The sequence below is a fragment of the Orcinus orca genome, chromosome 5 (genome assembly GCF_937001465.1).
Source record: "Orcinus orca chromosome 5, mOrcOrc1.1, whole genome shotgun sequence".
In the NCBI taxonomy this organism is placed as follows: Eukaryota; Metazoa; Chordata; class Mammalia; order Artiodactyla; family Delphinidae; genus Orcinus; species Orcinus orca.
Window position 1 is genome coordinate 69,082,542 of NC_064563.1, and position 9,435 is coordinate 69,091,976.

At 43.5% G+C, this 9,435-nt stretch overlaps 1 protein-coding gene across 2 annotated transcripts in view; it reads right to left on the reverse strand.

Annotated features, from left to right (window-relative positions):
* The window catches only part of MASP1 (MBL associated serine protease 1), a 49,348-nt gene that overhangs the window by 36,927 nt on the left and 2,986 nt on the right, over nucleotides 1-9,435 (reverse strand). For both annotated transcript variants that reach the window (XM_004278477.3, XM_004278479.3), the window contains exon 2: nucleotides 5,171-5,402. In XM_004278477.3, the coding sequence (XP_004278525.2) occupies nucleotides 5,171-5,402 (232 nt within the window). The remainder of the gene's footprint in view (nucleotides 1-5,170; nucleotides 5,403-9,435) is intronic.

Below are 9,435 nucleotides of genomic sequence, written 5' to 3' on the forward strand. Positions count from 1 at the left end.
TTTTCCAATGAACAGATACCATGAAGTGGACTTGACAATAAGATGTGTGAATCTGCTGCTCCCTTGGTGGTTCTGGTTTCTGAGTACCTTTTTCAGTAACTATAGCTCCAGGGCTCATTTCTCAGCACAAGTCAAACTACTTCATCTGATGCTCAACTAAAGGAACTATATAATTTGTTGCATTTCTGGGAAAAGAAGTCTCTTCTGGACATTCTAAAAGACAGTGCTCTACTATATTTAAGAGAGTAAGTTTGACTATAGACAGTATTTGCCTTACATTACACTTAAAAACCTAGGCATCCGTAAGGTGGGGGACTCCACTGTCACTTAATATTTTTAAAAGAAGAAAAGAAAAGACTGAGAGTTTTGAGATATAAATTCTGGTCCCCGTGTGACCTTGGCCAATGAATTGCCCTTTCCAGGGCTTCAGCATGATGATCATGAAGTTGAATCATGATTCCTGAGGTCTTAGATACATAGAATATCAGGGCTAGGTGGACCTTAGAGAACATCTGGTTCAACTCCCTGTATCTGAGACAGGAGGAAAGAGTCCACTCTAAAAGCAATCACTTGCCCAGGGTTACTTAGTTAGTAGAGAATGGCCACAAGAATCTAGGCCTCCAGTTTCCTGGCCAGTGTCTGTGCTCTGCCCCTCGCCTACAGCATTAACCAGCTGTGATTCATATGTCTCATCTGTGCACTGTAGGAATCCACACATTGCAGCCACATTCCAAGGAAGCAAATCCTGTCGTGCAGATGTGCATGTGCCTTGAAGACCAAAGACTGCGGGAAGTCAGGCTGGAGAGGAATTTTCATAAAATGAGAGCATCCAGACCACAGCCTTGGGGTCCTGCCCTTCTTCAAGCTGCTGATGTGCAGTGTCAGCAATTCCGTCATCATCACCCTGATGGGCCAGGGTGGGAAGGGCAGTCTGTGGACTGGGGCTGGGCTGAAAGGATTCCTGTGAACTGGACGGTCCTTTAAACCCACTCCCAGGCCTGCCAGGGGAGTTCAGTCACAGAATGAAAGAGCCTCAAAACAGGGGATATTATCCCATCAGACGGAAATGAGTGATATTCCAAGTTCCTTGGAAAAGGACAGCACTGGCATGATATATTTACAAGTTTTCTTCAAATGACATGTCACTAAGGCAACTCCAGCAGACTATAGTCTCTTACTGGAGTGCTTATGGCCACGGAACTTCAAGAAGAGGCCGCTGTGACATATTATTACCGTTCTCTGGCATTATCCTAACTAGGATAATGAGGGTTTGGGGGGTCATCTGGAAAGCTCTGGCAAGGAGAATGAAGATTAAAATTCTGGAATTTAAGGGACCTTAGCGATCATCTCATTCTACTCCTCATGGAACAGATGAAAAGACAGAATTTTGTAGCGGGGTATTGACTTATCCAAGGGTGGCATGGCTGGCATGCTCATGCTTCATTCAGATGAAAAGGGAAGAGCCTCCTTCTCATTCATAGCCAGGAAAGCCACATATTCTGGGGGTGGAAGGTTAGGGAGAGAACACAATTAGGAAAAGTCAACGGGTTTCGACTATATGTTGAAGGCGTCTGGGTTTTAGGGTTCACAGGTGAGAGTACTAGTCTTGTCCCTGAATTGGGAACTTAAGGAGTATTCAAGCTGTAATTCCTGCAAGGTGTGACCTTCAGGGGGACCAAGAAGGTTGAGTGAGCAGAGTGAGCTTCTGAGCCACCTTCAACCCTAGCAGCCTCACTTCTGTTTCCTATATCAGGACTACTGGAAGATTTTTAATAAGAAAATGTCCACTAGGGAGAAAATATTTGAAAAACAACAATAACAACAATGACATGGGACTAGGTGGGTCTCCAGAGGGCCCCTGTGGCCTGACATCCTATGAGTTCTTGAGTCCAGGAGGGGAACTCTGCCGGGCACATGTGGGCAAGGACACAGGGCCTGTCTCCACATGAGCACTAGTCATCAGCTGAGCAGGGTGCAGCGTCCTGTGAAGGAAGGCCTGCTCAGGCCCCATGGCTGCTAGAACCTCTGCAGGGAGGCCAATGCTAGTGCTGGGATGGCATTCTGGAAGGAAGTGGGCTGTGCAAGCCCAAGCAAAGTAATACCTCTCTGTCCAACATGCTAATCTCTTCTTCTAAAGGAACTGGAAAAATGTATTGGAATCAGAGAAGCAAGGACTGTCGGGCACTTCAGGTAGGCAGCTCAGTCTCTGTGTTGCCTCACACAGACTGTTTCTTTGCTATGCTCAGAGGTCATAAGTCTAATTTTGGAGCAGAGAGAGTGCTAAAAGATTGCCTTTTCTACTCCAGATCATTTGGGAGTTAGTGGCAGATCTGGGACTAGAACAGGCATTTCCTGAATCCCAGTCAAGAAACCAGGATGATGCTGCCCTTCCAGAGGGCCTAGTCCCATCTCCTTGGGCTTTCAGGAAGGTATCTCACCACCCTAGATAGAAACCATCAATCAATTTCCAAAATATTCTCCAACCAGAAAGGCCAAACTTTGGGTAGAAATTTCAGTGTCCTTAATTCAGTGTCGGAAGAGGTCTTCACAGTCTATTGTTGCCCTTGAAAAGTATCATTTTTTTCCGCTACAAAGTGTAGCTGATGTCAACTCTTTAATCTGCCTTGCCAGGAGACTCAATTTATTTGGGGGCAAAGGAATGAGTTAAATCCTCTATTGTGTGTTTATCATCTCGATAAAGGAGTCCTAACAAGGTCAAACCTGGCATCCATATAAATAAGAGGAAAACTTGTGAGAAATGATTGAATATGAATTGAGAGTGAATTCTTAGGGTGGAGGCAGGGAGGAATAATGAAAATAAGTCATTGTCACAGCTAAAGAAAAAAATTCTAATTTCTGTGGTCTTGAGGCCTCAGCTACTAATAAAGGCAAGTGTTTCTGCTGGCAAAATTTCTAGATGATTGACGTATTTGAAAGTAGAGAAAAAAGCAGTTAGGAAGTTCACATCTAGCCTTGTCTAAATCTATGGAATTTACTCTTCTATTAAGTCACTGTTTGGTCATTTTCCTTATGCTAAGTTCACTCTCCAACCTAAATATTTGAGAATACCATGGTTGTACGGTGAGCATCAGCTAGGGGAATGGGCTGGGGGATTCTGCTAACCTAATGTCCCCTACCCATAATGCATCTGGGATCCTGGAGTTTGGTTCTGCCAGAGGCTAGATTATGTCCTAGAAGACATAACTAACCTGTTCGTTAGAAATTTCAATTTAGGATGATAAACACTTTGGATCTTGGTGAATACTCTCTGCTTGATCCTTGCGAGTCTGAGAAGTTGACTCCATTTTCAATGAATTTACAGAAACTGTCTGTCAATCTAGATTACCAAGCCACATCATCTCTTAGAGCAGCCAGTTTTACCTTTTCTCATTCTTTTTGTCAATCTTTTATTGTCATTACTCTTTTTCATCTTGTGCAATTGCTATTTTTCTAGGCTCATCTCTCTTTTTAAGGGACTAGATTTTTGTGTCCTTAAATTCTCACAGTTTCTAGCACAGGGCATTCAAAGATGGGCAGCATCACACAGAGAGAGCAATGGTTCTCAAATGGAGAGATTTTGCTCCCCTGGGGGTATTGATAACTGCTGGAGACATTTCTGGTTGTCACAACTGGAGTGGGAGTGCTACTGGCATCTAGTGAGTAGAAGCCAGGGATGCTGCTAAAGACCCTACCATTCGTAAAACAGCTTTCTTCAGCAAGTAATTGTCTGGCTCAAAATGTCAACAGTGTTAAAATTGAAAAACTGTCACGGAGCACCAATTTTAGAAAGTTTTCAGTCACAGAAAATGTGCTTTAAATGGGATACTTGATGCATATCCAACATATATAATTAGCAACACCCACCATTTAAAATGAATTAATCAGGGTAGGGGTTCACAGCCCCACTTACCAGGCCTCCGCCCCACCCCATCCCACTGTTCTTTTCAGCCCCTGCAGTATCCTAGGGCTCAGTGTAGTACAGCTTGCGAGCAGTTTGGTGGAGCCAAAAGAACATGGTATTGAAAGTCACAAGACGGGTTTGGAACCCTGATCCATCACTTACTAGCTGTACAACGTTGGGTGAGTTGCTTCACCTTCTTGGGGTTGTTTCTTTGTCTGTAAATGGGACAGTAGTACCTGTCTCACAGGATTGTTTTAAAGGTTGAATGAGATTTTAAGTGTAAATCACCTTGTCAACTCACTTCTTTGCTGTTGATCAAACATTCTGGTAAATACAAGGTTAACTCTTGTTGAATTACAGGCTGTGGAAAAATGAGACTATACTAATACCAAAAATATAGAAAGCCAACTCTAGGGTGGTTTGATGAGAACTTCTTCCAGGAAACCAGAGAGAGTTTATAAAGTAGGTTCTTAGGTCTTCACATCTTTTTGAACCAGATACAACCTTAATAAGTGTCATCTCTCAGAAGTACTTTAACCTTTCTTAGCTCCACTTTTAAAAGAGAACAGCTCCCCACCCATGGCATTGTTTGTGGGCTCTCCTTAAATTCTGGGAAATGTTGTTTTGATGTTGTAATCATTTTCTGCTCCTCTTCCATTTGTCTTTGACATCCATCTGTGTAGTGACCCCCCACTGTTGCCCATACTCTTTGTTGATAAAATCCAAACTCTTTAGCATCATATTCAAGGCCCTTCAGAATCTCATCCCAATCCAACCTTCCAACTTCACCTCCTACTCTCCGCTGCAGCATACTCTACACTTCCCAAACACTTGATCATTACCTAGGGAACAGGGCAACGCTTTCTAATGCCTCAGCTTTGGATATAATGCTAGCTTACTCTGATTAATGCTGACTCTGGCGTATCTGCCCTTTTCTGCTTGTTGAATTAAAGGTGACATTGGAGCAGAGGTTAGTGGAAACGTTAAAGACTTTGAGATCAGAAAGGAAAAGGCAAGGCTGTGTTTGGCTGAGTCACACTTTGCCAGTTTCAGTTTCCCTCAAGGTCTTTTCTAGATCTTCCTACTCAGCCTGCACCTAGCATGCCACCCCCAACCCTCCTTCATAATGTTATAACACTGTAATGTCTCCCTCACTGGACTGCCAGCCTGGGTGGTAAACACAGCATCTAATTCATCTAAGCTCCTCTAACTCCCAGCAGATTCTCCCATAGAGAACCTGGCCCAGTTAGGGAACATTAAGGGTCTCACCTTCACATAGTCGTATTCACAAAGGTAAGAGGATTCCAAGTTGAAGTGCATGAAGTAAAGCTTGATCCGAAATCCCTCTGGGACAGTGATATTCCACGTCACCTCTGAATCACTGGGATAAGAGTCTGGATAGCCAGGCGACTGAATCTGGCCAAACATATTGTTAAGCTCCACTATGTGGGCCAAAGCCTTCAACAAGGAGAAGCACAGAGCATGAGAGAGAAGGAGCCACCTGAAAGACATGAATGGATTCACTTACATTCACAGACACTGGTCCTTGCCATTTAGCTAAATCAACAGCCAGGAGAACAAGTTCCCAGCATGTCTCTGCCACTGACCTGCTGTAATTACTTCGTCCTTATGGGTCTTGCTTACCCAGCCTATAATACTGGAGGGCGGTAACTTGATTTTAAAGGTTGCTTCCAGTTGTGCTCTTTTTAAAGATTTGATAATAGTATTAAACTTTCCCAGAAAATACCACATTTGGGACTCTGAGGCATATCATTTTTTGATTGAAAATATAAATTTCATAGTTAGGTAAAAGCTGATATCATTTCTTTAGCTTAGCTTCATTTAAGAATCATAAACTCTTGATTCAATTTTCTAAAAAGTAAGTAATAGTAACATGGTAATACTGAGATAAGACTTATACTCAATGATGGGATCTGTAGTACCTAAAACAAATTTAACAAAATCAATCAAGAAATGCAAAATTTTGAATTAAGAAGGAATGAGCAAAACAAGGTTTTTCCTTTTGGCAAGTGTTTTTATAAAAGGATCAAAAACATACAGTTTATTTCCAGCTGCAGGAATGAGAGATGATAGACTGTGAAAAGAGTTGCATAAGGGGCACGGGAAATTCAACAAAACTTGCAGAATACACCCAAAGTGGCTGATGCAATAATGAGGCAGAATGTCCAAGGCTTGTCAAAAACCTAATGGTCGGGCTTCCCTGGTGGCGCAGTGGTTGAGAGTCCGCCTGCCGATGCAGGGGACACGGGTTCGTGCCCCGGTCCGGGAAGATCCCACATGCCGCGGAGCGGCTAGGCCCGTGAGCCATGGCCGCTGAGCCTGCACATCCGGAGCCTGTGCTCCGCAACGGGAGAGGCCACAGCAGTGAGAGGCCCGCGTACCGCAAAAAAACAAAAACAAAAACAAACAAACAAAAAACCTAATGGTCAGTACACAGGACAACCAAGGCATCTACTAGATTGCTCCCCCTGTGAGACTCAAGGACCTTGAACTCAAACATCCCAATCCTGGCTCATCGACTTCTCCCTTAAATACTATATGTTCTGCTTCCTATGTCTTGGGAACCCCTCTGCTTCTCTCCAGCCAATTAATTTAAATGTTCTTATCTGGACGGTTGCTATTTCACCCTAACTGATCTCCCTGGCTACCACTTCATACCATTCAGCAATCTTCCGCCAAATTTGATTTTCTAAAACACAGATGTGTCCACACTGCTCCACTGTGCCTGCAGGGCAAAGCATCTGCTACCGGGATGGCTGATAAGCCCTTTTTACTCTAGTGCTGATTTACCTGTCCAACTTCATCTCATAGCAGCCATGCCGAGGCAGATCATTCTGGGAGCATGCCATGCCCATCCAGGCCTTGGTCCCACTGCACATGCCCTGCTCATTCCTCACCTGGTTGTCTTATTTATCCTCCACCATCCAACTCAAAGCTTCCCAAGATACCACAGAGTATCCTTCACTCCAGATTCCAGCTCCCTGTACATGCTTCCAATTAGAGCACTGTTTTAGGCACAGTCCCTGAAGTTAGGTGTATTTGGGGTCAAATCCCAGTTCTCTTACTTACTGGCTGTGAAACCTTGGGTAATTAGTCTCTGAGCTCAGGTTTCCTCAAATGTAAAATGAAGATTATAATCTCTAATTTACAGAGCTCACATGAACATTGGAGATGATGTATGTGAAAGACCTAATATAAAGCCTGGTATATAAGAGATGATGAATGAATGAACGAATGAATGAACGAAAGCATGAAAGTGGGGCCGGAGTCTTGTATAGCCTAAAAAGTAACTTCTGGGAAATTATACCAGCGTCTTAAGATTAAGATACAATTTGGCTAATCAGGAAGTTGTTTCTCCCCAAGCTGCCCCACGCTGCTCGGTAAACAGATGCACATATGTTTATATATGCACACATATGAATTTTTGAGTGTGTAAACACAATGAGATAACTACAATGAGATTATCTAGCTGTCATATAATATTTACATAAAAGGTAAATACGTAAGTGCAAAATGGCCTACAAGGGTGTCAGTAGGATATTAACAGTAGTTATCTCTGAAGTGGTAATATGAGTGTTTTTAATTTTACTTTTGTGTATATAAAATGTTCAGATGTGTCTGGAAGGGCCTAGTGCTATTTTTTCAATTAAAAAAAATAGTTATTTAAATTTTTTCCAAGGCCCCTGCAATAGCAACATGTGAGATGCAACTAAGGAAACAAAATGTTTTAATCCAATTGCCAGGGTCAATATTTTTATAAACCAATCTGTGGAGGAGAGAGAAGGGGAGGCACAGGTCCAAGCTCTCTCGTGAACTAGTAGGAAAGCTTGAGTCTAGAAACCCTGGCTTGCAGGGCTCAGGCAGCCCCACTTTCAAGTGAGGAAATATACTGATGGTACCCGGGCTAGGAGTTCTGGTTCAGTTCCGCTTGGGGAGGGGAGAGCACTGGTCTTAGGTTGGAATAGCTGGATTCAAGTCCAGACTTTGACTTTATTTATCTGACCCATCTTGGGGAAGTCACGTAAGGTCTCCCTCTCAGTTTCTTCATTCTTTAATTGGTGACAATAATGACATCCCCCGGGGCTGCTATCAGAATAAAGGACGATTGGAAAATAAGTACTTTGTTAACTGTCCAGCCCTAGGCAAACATTAGTTATGATTACTCCATCATGCTGCTTCCCGAAAAGCAGGGGTTAGGAATGAGCTTTGGATCCCCCAACTGGACCTCCCTGCAATAGCGACACCCAGATTATGTAAGGCTGAAAGGTCAACTTTCTCCATATCTGCTTTTTCCAGACCACATGGAGGAGACTCTGAGCTTCCTAATGCTGCTTCTGTCAAGGGCTGGCCCAGGCTAACGGCTCCATCTATCCTCAGAGGCCTAGGACCATGTGTAGTAGGCAACTGGTCATCGTGGGAGGAAGGCCTGTGAAGCTTTCTGTTCTATTTTGTTTGCATCTCAAAACAGTTTTAAACATATGAAACAAATCTCTCTTTTCACATAATAAGCCTGAGCATATGCTTGCTTGCTTGCTTTCAGGGCTGCAAATTAAAGAATGTAAGTGGCAGCTTTCATTTCCCATCACACTCTCTGAATGTTTTTGGCTTCTTATCCACCAGGCACCGGCTGTACAAATTCTGACACCTGCTATCTATTCTCCAACTAATCAAAAAGTTTAATTACATTTGCTTGAAATGTCAAAAGTAATATATAATGCCAGGATTTCCTAAGCTCTACTGTAGGAGCAAGCTCTCAGGAATGCCTTATAAAATGCCGGCATATATCCAGGGTTGTGGAATGAGTAGCACTTTCTATCCTTTCCATTCACTCCTCACTTCAACCTACACTACACCCAGACTGTTTTGGGGTAGAAGAGTTGAAATGGACTATATGGATCCCTTTGACAACACCCGTACTTGACAGATGACGAAAAGGATACCCCAAGAGGTGACATGTCATGCCCAATACCATATGGTGAATTAGCTTCAACAGAAGAAAGGAATAACAAAAGCTCACAGAGGATGCTGGGTCCATGCCCATATCATGCCCAAGCATCTGGCCAAAGCAATTAATCCTGTGAAAAATAATTTAAAAACCCGTAGCTTTATGTGAAAATTAAAAAAAAAAAAAAAACTAATACCAAAGCTCCTCCCCTGCAGATTTTAGTTTAATTGGTCTGGAGTGAGGCCTGGTCACTGACATTTTTTTTTGTTGTACACGGGCCTCTCACTGTTGTGGCCTCTCCCGTTGCGGAGCACAGGCTCCGGACGCGCAGGCTCAGCGGCCATGGCTCACGGGCCCAGCCGCTCTGTGGCATGTGGAATCCTCCCGGACCTGGGCACGAACCCGTGTCCCCTGCATTGGCAGGCGGACTCTCAACCACTGCACCACCAGGGAAGCCCTGCCATTTTTTAAAGCACCGCAGATGCTTCTAATGTGCAGCTAGGATTGAGAGCCGCTGGTGCAGAATAATATACTTGGTTGAGAGTCTGGCAAAATACAGTAGAAAAAC